The 16,891-nt window shown below is 42.1% G+C and overlaps 2 protein-coding genes across 5 annotated transcripts in view; both read left to right on the top strand.

Moving 5' to 3' along the window:
- Positions 1 to 16,891, top strand: part of LOC144586492 (uncharacterized) — a 1,082,363-nt gene that overhangs the window by 955,894 nt on the left and 109,578 nt on the right. The window lies entirely within an intron of this gene.
- On the top strand, positions 7,669 to 16,323 carry RWDD1 (RWD domain containing 1). 4 transcript variants are annotated; one of them, XM_072997566.2, is made up of 7 exons: positions 7,669 to 7,889; positions 8,630 to 8,695; positions 10,221 to 10,351; positions 11,898 to 12,047; positions 12,392 to 12,524; positions 13,918 to 13,980; positions 15,898 to 16,323. In XM_072997566.2, the coding sequence occupies exons 1-7, from the start codon at positions 7,817 to 7,819 to the stop codon at positions 16,008 to 16,010; spliced, it is 729 nt and encodes a 242-aa protein (XP_072853667.1). In that variant the 5' UTR covers positions 7,669 to 7,816; the 3' UTR covers positions 16,011 to 16,323. The 4 variants fall into 4 exon arrangements, with proteins under 4 accessions (XP_072853667.1, XP_072853676.1, XP_072853664.2 ...); XM_072997575.2 differs by having other exon boundaries at positions 7,679 to 7,889; positions 11,898 to 12,041; positions 15,898 to 16,173; XM_072997563.2 differs by lacking the exon at positions 7,669 to 7,889 and adding an exon at positions 8,012 to 8,211.

Genomic DNA, 16,891 nt, shown 5'->3' with positions numbered 1-16,891 from the left:
ATGTTTTTGTGTCATGACGATCTAGCCCCACCATATTCCCAAACAAACACAATTACAAAACAACTGCAGAGACCAAGCTACAGACAAAAGCACTTATCCACCATTTCTTCACCTCACCAAAAACTGGGGACACTTCTTGCCCCAACACATTACATTGACTTTGACAAAAAACAAACAAACCCCACAACATCTTGTAGTCTACAGCTTGATTAATGGGGTCTATGCCCAAAATAGATTTTTTTTGGTTATAATTTTTTTAAAAAAACTGTAAATGGCAAGAGCTGACAATGGAAGCACAGCTAACTAGTGCATGTCACAATATCCTAGAAGGACTATATTGTTGGTCAATGTCTGCAACAAATTCAACCTCTGGGGTGTTTAACTATGTTAAATTTTAGGTTTCAATTTCTATTTTTGTTTTTAGGTCCTTCAGTTTTACTGTAATTATGTGGTGTTTTCATTATACTGAATAGCTTGGGGGGGGGGAGTTGTATACTGCCCTGAAATTCTCTTTCAGATGATGAATGCTTCTATAGCGATTCCTAAATAAATAATTTATTCTTTAAAAATATTACAGCAGGTTCAGTACAATACATGTACTTGGGAGCTAAAAGCATTAAACAGCAGGACCAATTCTGAAATAAAATCACGCTATAAAAACATTACCGTTCACTGTGCCCTCACCTTCATCTAACACAGTCTCTTATGATGGACAGTAGATTAGCAATATTACAAGTACTTGCAAAATTTCTCTTTTCAGATGAATCCTGTGCAGGAAGATGCCATTCTGTGCAAGAACTGTAATAATTCTATGCAGTGCAGTCTTTCTTATCACCACCCTCCCCACAATATCTGGATAATCCTGCTGGATTTCCTGTGAGGTATATGAGGAAATAAAAATCACACAGAGAAATCTTGTTGGATATAGCAAAATGTCATTATTTTTCCCAAGTCCAAGAGAGAAAAACTGCAAGATTCACTATTCCTTCCAAAGATACAATTTTATTTTGTTTACTGAGGGTGATATGATCCTTCCCAAAGGGCTTGTCAAGATATCTGCAAGCTGGTAATGCAACCCCACTAAAGAATATTGGCCGTATCAACAGTATTGATGTTCCACTATTCTCTCAACCTTTGTTTTTTTACTAATGCATTTTCCAAGTTAAAAATTAAAGCACAGCAAGGATGTGTTCATTTGAAAGCTAACTGACAGGGTGAAATGATTGTTTTTCTTTGGATAAAATCAGTGGAGTAGGGTCTTACTGCAACTTAAAGAAAAGGAATTAAATAATGTACCAGTGATGTAAGGAACAGAGATTTTAAAATTGCAGAAATAAAGTTCTGGAGAAATCCTATCTGCAAATATTTCAAGACTGATAATGAACATTTTAAAATGTTGTTGTACTTCACTTACAGTCATGGCTAGAAATATTGGCACCCTTCAATTCTGTCAGAAAATGAAACCCTTCTCTCAGAAAATTGTTGCATTTGCAAATGTTTTGGTACTCACATGTTCATTTCTTTGGTTTAGGTTGGAACAACACAACAAACAGAGAAGAAAAGTTGAATCTGATACAATCCCACATAGAAACCCAAAAATGCACTGGCCAAAATTATTGGCACCCTGTCTAAATTGTAAGAAATCATTGCTTTTCAAGCATGTGATGCTCCTTTAATTTATATTTAGACACACCTGTTGCAAGTAAGAGGTGTGGGCAATATAGTAATCACACTTGCAACCAGTTAAGATGGAGAAAAGTTGACTCAAATTTGTGTTGTGTGTGACACTGAACATGAAGAAAAGAATGAAATATAAAGAGTTGTCTGTGGATTTGAAAGAAAAAATTGTGGAAAAACATCAACAATCTCAAGGCAACAAGTCCATCTCCAGAGATCTTAATGTTCCTGTGTCCACTGTGTGCAATATCATCAAGAGGTTTACAGCCCATGGGTCAGAGATGTTTTGGGGTTGCTTTACTGCTTCTGGCACTGGATGCCTTGGCTGTGTGAACGGTATCAAGAAATGTGATGATTACCAAAGAATTTTGGGGCGCAATATAATGGCCAGTGTCAGAAAGCTGCATCTCCACCAGAGGTCATGGGTCTTCCAGCAGGACAATGATCCGAAACACACTTCAAAAAGCACTCAGAAATGCTTACGAACAAAGCGCTGGAGAGTTCTGAAATGACCAGCAATGAGTCCAGATCTGAATTCTATAGAACACTTGTGGAGAGATCTCAAAACAGCAGTTGGGAGAAGTTATCCTTCAAATCTGAAGGCTCTGGAGTAGTTTGCAAAAGAAGAGTGGTCCGAAATCCCAGAAGAGAGGTGTAAGAAACTCAGTCATGGTTACAGGAAGCGAATGATCTCAGTTATTTTTTCCAAAGGGGGTGCTACAAAATATTAAGTTAAGGGCGCCAATAATTTTGGATTGTAAGATCGAATCCATGTGACGGAGTGAGCTCCCATCGCTTTGTCCCAGCTCCTCGCCAACCTAGCAGTTCAAAAGCATGTAAAATGCGAGTAGATAAATAGGTACCACCTTGGTGGGAAGGTAAACGGCATTCCGTGTATAGCTGTGCTGGCCACGTGACAACGGAAACTGTCTTCGGACAACCGCTGGCTCTACGGCCTGGAAACGGGGATGAGCACCGCCCCCTAGAGTCGAACGCGACTGACTAAAATGTCAAGGGGAACCTTTACCTTTACCTTACTGCATATGTAGTAAAAGCCTCTGTTGCAAAATTTAGAGCACCACTTTGCCTGGATGAGAAATTAACACAACAGTCTTACAGTGACTGCAATTTTTGGCATGTGCTTGCTTTGTGATTGGAAAAAATATTGAATGTTTCCAGTCTACGGGCTATGGTTTTCTCTTCCTTATTTGTTGGGATGTTCTTCTCTACTCCTGATAATTTATATGTTCTAAGTGCTTCGAGCCCAGTTTTTACTTTGTGCTGTAAAACTCCAGGTTCTTTGTCACAGGGTTCCTCCTCAAAGGAATTTGTGATTCTTGCATCCCTTTTATTTAGTTCTTCAGTAATTCATATACTCACCTTTGATCGTTTGGCATTCCTAATCTTGGTTTGAACCTGCCTTTGCTTTTTTGGATCCTGCAGAAGAGGTCAACTGTTTTTCCTTTGTTGGTTGCCCACTGCTATGATTTTTTTTTTTAAAAAAAAGCTCCTTGTCCCTATGTGCAAATCGCTGAAAAACTGTATTTAGGATGTTGACCCTATTTCTGTCACATTATTTTCATCTGTTGTTCTGTTTCAAGAATTTCAACAATCATCCATCAAGGCCCCTCTCTCTTTCTCTCTCAGCTACAGTAATACAGTATCCTTTTTTGTATTCTTCCCTGATTATATTTTTGGTCCCATTCCACAAATCTTCTGGTGCACGTCCAATAGAGATTACTAATGGAACTGTGTTCTTTCCATGGTTTTTAGATTCCCTAGGAATGTTCTTTCATTTTATTTACTTATTTTTTTGTACTGTACTATGGTTGTTTTTCTGTTCTTAACCTTTACTGTTCTTGTTTTTTTGGCATTAACAGTCCGTGGTCTGCTCCTGGTCTTTTTTCTTTTCCTTTTCTGCATGTTTGTCCCCTACCCTTTTTGCAGAGAGAGCAGATTTTCTCCACCTCCTGCTTCTAATTATATAGTGTATTTGATTTCTGCATTGGACATCTGATGATGATATCCACAGATACAATTATCTATTTAGTTGCTGGAAGCATGCATTTCTAAGAAGTAGATTGCTGGCTTCACAGAACTCAGTGAGCCACTCCTGCTTCTTTTCTGTCTCCTGGGCCAATTCTCAAAATGTTTGGTTCTGCTTTATTTCCTATTTTTGTGTTTTATTCACCTCCGACTATAGATGGGCACAAACTGAGTCATACCCCTTTGTACAAAGTGCTCCCTCCCCCACCCCACCCTGCTGACTGGCCCATTCATAACCCACTGCATACCACCAGGCTCCTCTTTCTCCAGTCCAGGCAGGAGCTCCAGCTACTCCTTCCCACCTCCTCCAGCAACTGACCACTCAGACTAGAAGGTGGGACAGGTAACCTCCCTGTGCAACTGTTGAATGGTTGGCTACCAGAGGAGACAGAGAAGGGAAGCCCAAGCTCTTGCTCAGACTGAAGTCACGCCGGAGAAAGAGGACCCTGGTGGTGTGCAATGGATTGTGAGTGGGCCAGCCGGCTGGTGGGCAGGGAAGTGAACATGCAGTATCTGTGATACCATGCGGAGCACTTCATATGTTTCATGCCCATCTCTAGCTCTGACTGTCAGCACATCCTGTTTTTGGTGCATGATCAAATCCTGTACACAGGATAGATGTATTTTAGCCTGGTGTTTCAGTGTTAACCTTTCACCTTAGTTCCAGAGTTAAAAGAAGCAATTAACGCATCCACTATGACCTGTCCGTCGTGGGTGTCCCTGCATGGCATAGCCCATAGCTTCTCTGAATTACTCCTAAGCCCCTTTGCTATGACAAGGCAGCAATCTGTGAAGGGGAATGCATCCAATATATACTTGTCATTAAAAGAATATTTTGTTGGTTACAGAGGGATGCTAATTTTTTAAGAGATTTTTCCTTATTAGAAAATCAATGAGTTACATTGAGGATAACTAGGTCCTCTTGAAAGCTGAATCATCTCTTTCAATTTTACCTTACACTGCCAGTTGGCTACTTCTAAAGCACAGCTGCTGTCTATTTCCTTTCCATTCTGAAAACATTAGTGGAGCAAAGAGTATTAGATCATGTCACACACAGTGTCAGAGGGCTTAGCTAAATTGGACTAGGCTGAATCAAGCTAAATAGGGTCATTTAACGTCACATAGAGACAGTATGCCATTTGGTGCAACCAGGTATTTTGAGTTAGAAAAGTACACCTCACCTCAAGCAACCCTGTTTGGCCCATCTATCTCCCTTTAAATGGAAGGAAGGAAAGAAGGAAATACAATCCTCTTCTTCATTATCTCCTGCTTCCTCATTCTTCTGAGAGGAAGCTTTCAATTTTTAAAAAATATAGTCTTAAAGACATAGCACATCAGCATTGCCCTACAAGGCTTTAAAAACAACAACAATCTTTGCTTCCTCTCCTTCTCTATAGAGGAAAGAGGAAGCTTTCAATTTCCCAATATTGTTAAGTGGCTTAAGCTGTCTATGTAAGCCACTTAACAAAATAGATAAATTGAAAGCTTAAGTAATCTGCTTTGGTTCAATCCCAGCGATCATGTGTGCTGGAACAAAATCAAAATGAAGCGATCCTATCTGCACCTAAAAACATGTAAATCCCATCCATTTCAATGGGACTAAACATAGCCATTAATGCGCCCCTAAAGCTATTCAGTGACATTTCCAAATACCTTCAAATAATCTGAAATGTGCCTCTCCCTGTTAGGTAAGTCTAACCTGTTATCATATACCACATTTAGGCAAACAAAATACTGCTGGTGAGAATCCTCACTCCACGTCATCTCTTTATGAGAAATTTCTGCTGACCTGTTTTAAAAGGCTGATATCAACTCCATTACTATGATCATTCTATCATCCTGAAATTATGTTTTAGTAACTTCAAACTAGCATCCAGACAATTTTTTCTGTAAGAATACATCTAAGCACGTTATAAAATACCCAGAGGGACTCAGCAAAAGCTGTAATTGTAAAAGGAAGGGGAGTATTTTAAGGAAAAAGGTAAGGGAAAAATGAAACTAGGTCACAGAGCAACTCCATGAGGAGTGAACATGTTCCTCAAGAATAAAATGCTGACTTAACAGCTGACAAAGAAAACTGAAGCACTAATAGGATAGGAAATGGAACAGGCTATCATGAAGAGGGCATGGCTGGCTGGAGAGAAGCAAAGAAGAGGGAGAGAAGCAAACTCCACTGCAAGCTTCTTGAAGACTCCACATGCATTTACTGAATTCCATGATGCACCCCCAACAGACAGGCAGAGAAGGATGTTGATGTATAACTTCAGTTATGCCATCTCTTTACTATCATGTTACTGTGGATTTTGGGCCCCATGTTCATGCTTGTGTCCATATACCAGTGTCATAGTGTGCCATGGAAAGGCCACACCATTAACATATACCAAGGTGTGAATGGTAGTGAGCAAAAAATTATATTCTGTAGTCCACCTTGACTGCTGCTGCCATTGATGTGTCCGATGTTTGCTATGTAAAGCTTGGCATCTTTTTTCCTGCCAGCAACATGGGCAAGATATTGTGCAGCAATATTGGGCCATTTCCTGGCTTTCTGAATTGTAGGTACAGAAGCACCAGATCCCACACTCATAGATGATAAGTTTTTTTTTGAAGACTTGAATATGAAATTAGCACTATTTTACCTTATCAGGAAGATATGGAGGCAGTGACAGATTTTACTTTCTTGGGCTCTGTGATCACTGCAGATGGTGACAGCAGCCACGAAATTAAAAGATGCCTGCTTCTTGGGAGGAAAGTGATGACAAACCTAGACAGCATATTAAAAATCAGATACATCACCCTGCCAACAAAAGTATGTGTAGTCAAAGCTATGGTTTTCCCTGTAGTGATGTATGGACGTGAGAGCTGACTGCGGAAAAATTGAATTGTGGTGCTGGAGGAGGCTCTTGAGAATCCCCTGGACTGCAAGAACAAACTTATCCATTCTGAAGGAAATCAAGCCTGAGTGCTCACTGGAAGGACAGATCCTGAAGCTGAGGTTCCAATACTTTGGCCATCTCATGAGAAGAGAAGACTCCTTGGAAAAGTCCCTGATGTTAGGAAAGTGGGAAGGCAAGAGGAGAAAGGGACGACAGAGGACGAGATGGATGGACAGTGTCACCGAAGCGACCAACATGAATTTGACCCAACTCCGGGAGGCAGTGGAAGACAGGAGGGCCTGGCATGCTTTGGTCCATGGGGCCACGAAGAGTCAGACACGACTAAATGACTAAACAACAACAAAAACTGATAAGATTAGTTTAGCGCTAGATTGTCTCTCAATAAAAAAAATTGCGGACAAAACACAAACAACCCAGATGAAACAAAAGTTGTTCCCATAGTAGGTGGTATTTTGGTACGTGTAAGAACTTTGGAATGCTGACACCTTTTCTGGGAGAGGCTGCTTGACAGTGAACCATAAAGGAAGGGCATAGGAGGGACCAGAGGAAGGAAGGAAGGAAGGAAGGGGGTCTATGGCGTGAAGGGAGCTATGGCATTGCATCGCGTGTGAACACAACTCCCGAAGCAATCCCCAGCCCCTGCGTGAATCACTGCCTGACAAGTCATTCCTAGTACAGGGCGGTGAGGGAGGTGGTGCTCGTCCGGTCCCAGTCTATGAGCCACGAAGATGCCCCCCCCAACACACTTTCCAAAAACGGGAAACTACAGAGAGACCAGCTTTATAATCTGACCTCCCCCACTAAGAAGCGATCCCTCCCAGCCCCAAAATTCCTGTCGGCTTCTTAGAGGAGGACTAAAAAGAGAGAGAGAGAAAGGGAGCGAGAGCAGCCTTCTGGCCGCTTTTTTAAAATTTATTTTTATTTTTTTGGCTGCAGGCACGATCAATCAACGGCAGCACCACGGATTCCATTCCAGACCAGAGAGTTGCGACTGGACGAGGCAGCGAAAGGCGGCGGCCGTGCGAGGCAAGCCGGGGCGGTGCGCATGCGTAACCTGGCCTGGGCTGTGCCGCCGCGTCGCCTTCGGTCCTGCCTCCCTCCTTCCCTCCCTCCGTCCCTGGCGCGCGCGTGGCGGCTCCCCCTCTGCTGGCGGAGGCGATTGCGGGGCCCGGGCGTTTCATGGCTGGCCGCGGGGGATCATGACCGATTACGGGGAGGAGCAGCGCAACGAGCTCGAGGCCCTGGAGTCGATTTACCCAGACTCCTTTACAGGTGGGGCAGCTCCGCGTGGGTAAAGCAGGGCTGGGCGCCCGCCGTGCCTCTGGGGTGACTGTTGCAAGTTTCCCTCCCCCCCCCGACATGTGACAAGAGTTGGAGATTTCCTTTCCTCCTCCTCCTCCTCCTCCTTCTGTGTTCCCTTTCGCGTTCCTTCCGTCCGGGCTTCTCAGCAGACGATCGGAGAAAAAAAAATGCTGCCGCCCTCCTCTTCCTCTTCCCACTCCGCCGCCCCCCCTCATGCATTTTCAGCAGCTGCTGCCAGGATTTTGGGGCGACGCGAGGGCCCTGTCACCTTGCAGAGGCGATCTTGCTGGAGGTTGGAAGAAGGGGCTGGAATGATCATGAATTATAATCCCTTCCTTCCCTTTTGGGGCAAAGTGGCTGCTCTGCTCAGTTAACTTCTCGAGCGAGCGGAGACCTCACTATTCATTCTCCTGCAGGGAACGTGTATTCAGGCATTCTCTCTGGTCTTGGTAAAAGTCACACACTTCTGCTGTACTCCAGGAAATTGTGGATTTTAACACAGTGACCCTGTCTGGTTCAGGCTGAGAAGTCACTTGTTGGTTGTATAGCAATTTAAAGGGGGAAGGCAGCTTTTTACATACTGTCTTTTTAACTTGTCTGTTTCAAGAAGATATCAGAGGCTGTTTAACTTTATAGGAAATGTACGTGCCAGTTTCAATTGACATAAGAGAGAATTTTCTGAAACTCATTGTTGCTTCTTTCCTCAATAGTGTTATCAGAAAACCCCACAAGTTTCACAATCACAGTGACATCTGAAGCAGGAGAAAATGGTGAAAGTAAGTTGAGTTTCATTAAATATTGAGATAAAAAGAGGTGACCTTTTGCAGAGTTTTCTAGGTAAAGAATATTTAGAAGGGGTTTACCATCCCTTTTTGTGGGGATGCCTTGCAGTCGTGCTACTTCAAGAAGCCTTCACATTAGCTGTACTAGCCAGGATTTCTGGGAATTATAGTCCAAGAACATCTGGGACCCAGTGTTGGGAGCCACTGCTATATATAGGCTGGCTCTTCTCCTGGGAATTGCCACAGTGGGCAGTTGAACTCTGCAGCCAGATACTGAACTATCCAACCAGCCATTGAAGGTGAAAATTATAAACTGTTTGATAAAGATAAGCTGGAAATCTTTGATTTCTGTATGGAGCTTTATTTGGAAATAGTACATAAAACAGAGATTGGAATCCCTCCTTGAGAGTTTTTTAAAGGAGAAAGCTGGACATTTCAGCAGAGTAGAACAATCTACATGTTTTATAAAAACTATATGCAGTGAAGAACAGTATGTTGCTCAGATTCCAACCTCCACGTTCATGCAGCAAATTTCCAGGAGTAGACTGGGAAACATGGTAAAATGTTTTGAGAAAGTTCTTTTAATGTATGCTGGGTGCTTCTGGGTTTTTTTTTCTGTGCATTTTCCATGCTTCTTTTATGGAATTGTATAGGGGGGTCCACATGACATGCTTGTCCCTTTGAAACTTTTTTTCACCTCTCCCTAATTGCCATCACCCCTGTCTTCTTTGTACACGCGCGCGCACACACAAGGAAAAATCAGAATAGCTGCATGTTGTGTTTTGATAGAGCCATCTGTTTGGACCCATGTAATTAGCCCAGTAAACAGCAATAATTTCTTGGGTAGCTTCTTTCAGTGCACATGCACATGTTTGGCAAAGTGTTTTTATGTTCTCACCATCCTGAAAACTGCACACACACGAAAAGATTGCAGTGGGAGAGGGGGGAGATTACAGGATGCAAGAAGTGAACTCTTGCACAAAGGGCTTAGCATGTAGATCAGACAAGCTCCTGTTTAAAGTATCTTTCAGATTGCTTTTTTTGCTTGAGATTTTAGCAGAATATGTTGGAATGAATCATTTGAGATGTAGAGCTGTATGCAGACATCACAGTGATGAGTTGACAGGCTGATGCACACTTCACCATCACTTCCCATGAGTGTAGCAAAACAACCTGTAGCTCTCTTGTGGTATTTTTATTGTGCATGGAAGCAGCAATCTGCCATTTCCTATCCAGTGAAGCAGGTTCCTAAATTGTGGCTCGTTTTTGCCACTGTGACTCCAGTTGGTGACAAACCTTTGTCAGAGCACCTGACATCAGGTTGAACAAATCATGCACAGAAGGTTTGTGCTTTCTTCAGCCACTCCCACTTGCAGGGGCAGCTGTTGAGCAGTAGGTACCTGCCACTCATATGAAGTGGAGCTTGTGGGCCAGGCTGCTGTGGCTTATAGATGAATGATGTGAAATGTCAGTTGCTTCAATTGGAAATTTGATCCAGAGGTTTCTTGTTCCACTTTAGCTGTTGAAGCAACCCTCAAATTCACATATGCGGAGAAGTATCCAGATGAAGCCCCACTCTACGAGCTGTTTTCACAAGAGAATTTAGAAGATAATGACATTACAGACATGCTGAAATTATTGCAAGAACAGGTAAGCAGTATTCAAACCAAACAGGATCATCTTGATGTCAACAGTACATTTGTTAAAAAGAGACAATAAGTCCAGCTATTGCTCTGTGTAGAGAAGTTGATATGCTTCACAAATGGGGAATAAAGGCTATAATTGTGATATTTAAGGGGTTTTTTTTTTCCAAACTCAAGAATAGTGTCAAATATGTAATGTTATATACTTCGTTGTTGATGATTTTAGTTTATTTCTTAAAATGTGGTTCATCTACTCTTCATTCCTTTTCTTTATGGGAAGGCCTGAGACAAACTCCTGCACATCTGACAGAGGATTACACTATTACTAGCAAAATCAGAATGAGTGCAAACTCCGAAACTTTTGCTTATGGACTTTGAAGCTGATAGATTTGCACTGAAAAGTTGGAAAAAAAAACCCTTCACTTCCAACTCTCCAGGAATCCTAACTGAGAGTTTGACGAGATGTGGAAGTAGATTACAGTGGTGCCTCGCTTAATGAGCACACCATACAACGACGAAATCGCATAGCGATCCCTTTTTTGGGATCGCTAATGCGATTGCTCAACGAGTTTTAGATAGGGCGAAACTCGCTCTACGAAGGTCGGTAAGCGGTTCGCTTACCGACCTTCGCTTTGCGACCCGCTGATCAGCTGTTCGGTGGGTCCAAAATGGCCGCCGGAAGCCCCAAAATGGCCGTGCGCAGCGTTTTTGCGCCCTCCCCTCGCTTAACGAGGGCGCAAAAATGGCTGCCGGCCATCCTGGAACATCGCTGAACGGTGAGTAAAGGAGCCTTTTGGAACACATTAAACGATGTTTAATGCGTTCCAGTGGCTTTTCCTGCCCCGTTCAGCGATGTTTCGCTATAGCGAAGGTTAATCCGGAACGGATTAACCTCGCTATGCGAGGCACCACTGTATATATTTTCACAAAGGGTTGCCATATATATTTCATAAGTGGTGGTGGTTTCTCGTTAAATCTCTTGTTGTTTTGAAAGATGATAGCTGCATAAATTCAAATGTGGAGTTTTCTAAGTGATTTTTGGCTGCTCCTTCAAGTGTGGCATCAGTGCCAGGGACAGCATCATTCTGTGCTGGGTTGTTTCAATTTACCAGCGTAGTTGAGACTCCAAAGATGGGCAGAAGGCTGGTTTTTTACCTGCTGGAAGTTGCAGTTTGGACAAGAGTCTGAGTATAAATAATAAAGTGGAAGTTGTCCTTTTTGACGGAACAAAGCTTTTTTTTTCATCTGGAAGCCTTTACCTCGTTTGGATTTTTCAGTCAATGGACTGTGTCCAACATTGCAAGTGGGTGCCCTTGCTGGTAATTCCCCTCTGCCCTCCCCACCTCTCCATGCTGTTGTGAGGACTTGGTGAACATGGTGGAAGGTAATGGACAGAGGAGAAAAAGATTTGTTACATGAGTTTTCAGTTCATATGTTGTTGGAGATCACTTTGTTTTTCTTTTGGAAAATGCTTTTTAAGTCAGAATGCACGAATATATATATATATGCTATGCCGGATTACATACTGAGTAGAGGTGCTCTCTCTGTTTCAGGCAGAGGAGAACTTGGGTATGGTTATGATTTTTACATTAGTATCGGCTGTACAAGAGAAATTAAATGAAATAGTGGATCAAATAAAAACAAGAAGAGAAGAGGAAAAGAAACAGAAGGAAAAAGAAGCAGAGGAGGCAGAAAAGGTAAAGGTAATGTTTAAAATGCTTGCAGACTTGGCACCTTGGTGGTGGTGGGGATGTCTCCAGATACACTAGTAAGGTAAAAAAGAGATAAGTGAAAGAAGATATAATAGTTCTTAATTCAGCAAAGCTGGCTATTGGGCGTGCAATATAGAATCAGTAGAAGCCAGAGCAGATACTATTCTCTCATGCTTGGAGAAATTTCTCCCCCCAAAAATCCATCATGAGATATTAAGCCACTTTCCTTAGTGTCAGGTTTTGCTTTTTGAAGGCTAAATATTAAAGGCTTGCATATTCTTGATTTTGTTTTTATGAATTGATCTTAATTATACATATTTTCCTTGTATGTATAGCAATGTTTCCATGGCACCCCAGTCACCATTGAAAACTTCTTAAACTGGAAGGCAAAATTTGATGCAGAGCTCTTAGAAATTAAAAGAAAGAAGATGAAAGAAGAGGAACAGTCTGGCAAAAATAAACTAACAGGTAGGCTGTGGCAGTTGTCTTAAGGTTGTCATTTTATGAGACCAAGGACCCAAAGATTTACACCAAGACCTTCGGTGTGCTGCAGGCACTTTCTGCTTTTTTTCTTCTGAGCATGGAGCCTAAATCTGCTATGCCAAAGGAGTAGGAAGTTCTTTTCAGCTGTAAAAGAAGGTTGCCGATCAGTGTGAGTTGGGGGCTTGTGATAGGGTTCTTCAGAAACTGGTGACGGTTCCTTCATTTTGGTGGGAATGAGAAATGGAGGCGATTTGAACTCTTCAACAACTTTATTCTCTTCAGTGCCTCGATTAACAAAATGGATCAAAACTACTTAACTCCGGAATCATTCCATAACTCAGTATCTTTGATTCTGGCATAAATATTTCACTCCTCACATCGGGGCTGGACCAAAGCGCTCACGGTCAGCCTCACAGCGCACACCGTCCCACAGCACGGATGCCCCGCCCAATCCCCCTCCATGGGTGGGGTGTTGCAAGTGGAACTGGGGCAGATTACCTTCCTCCCTCCACTTTGGTTGTGGGGTAAACCACGACTGTCCATTCTAGTGGCTTCACCACACTCCGGTCAACCTTGGGAGATGAGGGGTCCAGTAACAATCCTCCCCATCTTGAGGTTTGGAAAGTCTCTCAGCAGGTCACAGACCTTATTAGCTTGTCCTTCTGAACTATCCATTTGCACTGCACTGTCTCTTCTGCTTCTTTCTTTCATGCCTGCTTCCACTCTAAATTCCCACACTTCTTCTTCCCCTTTTATAACCTCCTCCCATAATATGAGATCTTGCTCCTCCCCTTTGTCTCCCTCCTTCTCTTCCACCAAGGATAGCTCTATCGCCTTCTCCCCCCTCACTTCATCTTCCTTTATGAGTTCTCCCTCTACACATCTGGATGTCTCCTGTCTATCCTCTGCTGAGGGACGGCACACTAGCCCTTTGTCCTTCACAGGGCTGTTCAAAATACACATCCATGGACCTTCAGAAGTAACCATAATAGCAGTAATGATTGATAAAATCATCATGTGGCATCAAGTCAATTCTTGCTTCTGGCAACCCTTTTCAGGGTTTTCTAGGTAGAGTAATCAGAAGTGGTTTACCATTCCCTTCTTCTGGGGGTGCCCTGGGGCTGTGCAACTTGCCCAAGGCCACACAGGCTGGCTCTTCTGCCAGAAGACACAGTGAGAATCAAACTCTCAACCTCTAGCTTTGCAGCCAGATATCTAAACCACCGAGCTATCAGTCTGTAAAATGGTAGTAAACAAGAGTTTGAAGATTTAAGTTTTTGTTACAGATATTAGGAAACATGATAAATATTCTGAACAAATTTATTATCATTTTAATTCTAGTAACTGTGTCTGATCCAATATTAAATATTTCTTACAGGAAAACAGCTGTTTGAGACAGATCATAATCTTGACACATCTGACATTCAGTTTTTGGAAGAAGGTATTTTTTTTTTCATTTACTCTATTTTAATTGCTCTAAATTGTAGTGTTTCAAATCACAATCAAAACCTGTGCTTTGTAATTGGCTAAATGCTGCCTCTGGTGCTATCAAAGAGGATTCAGGGTTTTGTGCAGTTTTGAAAACAAAAAGCTGGTTCTTGCTCTGTGTAGTACAAAGTCTCAATAGCGTCCTCACAGAAGGCAGATTATTTTATTTCTGTTGTCTTCGTCTTCACCCCACCTCTTGGTGTGGTAAAACCCTGTATTGGAAGGAGGAAGCTGGTCAGGTTGAAGCAGAAATTAAGCAGGTCCAAGACAAGCCCGTGCTTAGGAAAGTGGAGAATTTGGGCCACTTTTTGTTTGGATTGCTTGAACTGAAAGCAAAATATATGTCATGCAATGACTAAAACATAATATGCTGAAATGGAAGCGCTAATGTAATAATGTGTCCTTAATAACATTGGCAGTTTTCAAAAGCTGAAATAATCTACCTGACTTTTCAAACAGCGTCCCATGGGCACCACATACGCTGGGTCATCTCTGGCAATCTATTCGTGCATCTCAGGTTTCTGGATTTAGCCAGTCTGTTTGCCGAATAGCAATTTCATCCAGCAATTTCAAATGATAGTTTCACCTTTGAACTTAACTTTTGGCGAAACAATGGTCAAAGCCAAAATCTAAGCAGTAAATCAGAAATCCAGCATAATTTTGCTGAAATTACTATCAGCAGTATGACTCCTGCTGTATTTCTTACAGTACAGTTCTGTACACATTGACTGTAGTAAATGCTCATTGCAACATTTATGCTTAATTTTGCAAATGCAATGAGTTAAAGTCATTAGCCCAGAAGGTTTAGCTGTTGGTCTGTTGTAATATTTTACATTCTGAAATAAGAACTTTACAATTGCAGTTTTATTAATCTTAGGTTACAAAATTTCTCTATAGAACTCCATGATTTTTTTAAGCTAGAGCAGCCTGGGCCAACAGAAAGAGCCAAACAAGGGAGAGTGCAGAGCAAATGCTTATTCCTGTCTTCCACCTTCCCATTTCCCAGTTCAAGAATCCTCAGAATCCTTTTCCATGCTGCCATTTCAGCTGGAGAGGGTATAAAGGATGCCCACCATACATGCAATTGAAAATCCCAGGTCAGAACAGAGGATCTGTCCAGAATTGAAAGAATGTTCCGATATTCAGAGAAGGAACTGTGGAATTCACCTTATAAGCATTTTATTGCCTTTTTTTTTTTGAGAGAGAGAGAGAATGTAGAAGAAATCTAAAGGACATGTAGGCTATCATTTCTATAGAGTGAGGAGGGCAAATGTTTTTAGCAATCTATGTGTTGTTTGACTAATGTTATCTGGCTCTCATTAGCCTTAGCCAGAGCTGGTGGTAATTTATAATCCAGCAACATCTGAAGGGCCATGAGTTCTGCAGCCCTGCTATAAATCATTGGATGGTCTTAGCTCACATAAAGAATAAACTCTAGCCCTAGATGAAATCAATATGCAGTCACAATGCATCTGCAGGTTCCCTGTGGCCATGTTCAGTTGCTACTTACCTGCTTCTTGGCAGCATACTGGAAGCGGAGTGCTTACCCCACCACCCATCATCAGTTTCTGCAGGTGAGGATTGACATGTCCAGAGAGGAGAGGCTTTTGCTCACCTGCAGAGCCTACACAGAATCGGGACCTTTCTCTTCAGACATGTCACTCTCTGTGTGCGTGGAGGGGCCACGTTCTCCCTCTAGGAGTATTGTTGAGAAATGGGTCAGTACCAGTGGAAGAGAGCTTCTGGACACCTTTCAAGGTGCTGTGAAAGTAGGCAAGCCAGAGGATGTTACTAACACTCCCAATCCGCCACCCAGGGCAGAACGTTACCCCTTTGAAAGCTGCTTCTTTCTTTTTTTTATCTCTGCCAGCTGGAAACAGTGTGGAAGTGGACGAATCCTTGTTCCAGGAAATGGATGATTTAGAGTTGGAGGATGAAGAGGATGATCCAGATTACAACCCTGTTCATCTAGACAGCGACTAGACTGAAATTGCTGTGACATCTAGACTGACCAAGAGATCTGAATACTTCTACAGAGAGACACTCAACGCATGTCGGGTTCCTTTTCAGAAAGTATTTCAATGTCAGGAGAATCCTCCTCTGGCAGCTTCCATGACAGAAAATAAACTGACTTTAACCCTTGAAATGTAACTTGTTAAATGTCTCTCTGGTGTTGAAGAAACTGAAGTGTGCCAACAAGGGTTAAAATGCACCAAGTTGTGAACATAGATAAATCTAAGACTGCTGTTTAAGGTCAATGTCTTGGATGTACAGTGAAAATACAAAAACAATGTTCATATTTTCTTTGTTCCCCATGGAAGAGGTTTATTTTAGGAGGTCAAGTTCTGCAAAGAAGTTGCAGCAATGAAACCCAAACTTCTAAATGGTATTCTAAAGATTACAAAGTATGGTACAATTTATTTATTTTTGAGGGAAAAATGAGATGTACAGGTTTGCTTTTAAAAATGTGATGCTTTGGGTGTTTGCCTCTAAAATAACAGTATTGCAAGGAATTTGTGACTAGCTGTGGGTGTGCTGAGGTCTAGGTTCCCCAGAAAACTCTTCGGTTAAATCCAGGAAATGTGTGCTTAGTGTCAAGTTTTTTGTTTTGTTTTTTTAATTTAACTAAGCAGAGTGCCTTCGTCCTTCTGAAGTTTCTGCCCTAAATATCTTGTCCTTTCCTGAAATGCTTATGGAAGTAGATAGATACAGGGTATAAAATAAATGACAGCCTAGTAGTGCAATCTGGTTCTGAGATGCAGTAGTAAGTTCAGCAGGACAGTATGCTCCGATCCTGAAAATCATAAAAGGTCAACGAAGCCTGTGAGGTGATAAACAGATGATGAAATGAAGCAGTCTTTTCT

The sequence above is a fragment of the Pogona vitticeps genome, chromosome 1, assembly GCF_051106095.1.
Source record: "Pogona vitticeps strain Pit_001003342236 chromosome 1, PviZW2.1, whole genome shotgun sequence".
Classification (NCBI taxonomy): Eukaryota; Metazoa; Chordata; class Lepidosauria; order Squamata; family Agamidae; genus Pogona; species Pogona vitticeps.
The sequence above is the reverse complement of the archived record's forward strand: the minus strand, read 5'-3'. Positions and strand labels throughout refer to the sequence as shown.

What these genes read in the sequence shown, in the direction of transcription:
- RWDD1 (XM_072997563.2), top strand. Translation starts at nt 8,133, where the DNA reads ATGCATTTTCAGCAGCTGCTGCCAGGATTTTGGGGCGACGCGAGGGCC. An exon ending in CAGAGGCGATCTTGCTGGAG is followed by an intron (nt 8,212 to 8,629) that starts GTTGGAAGAAGG and finishes TTTCCTCAATAG; the next exon opens with TGTTATCAGAAAACCCCACA. An exon ending in TGAAATTATTGCAAGAACAG is followed by an intron (nt 10,352 to 11,897) that starts GTAAGCAGTATT and finishes TCTCTGTTTCAG; the next exon opens with GCAGAGGAGAACTTGGGTAT.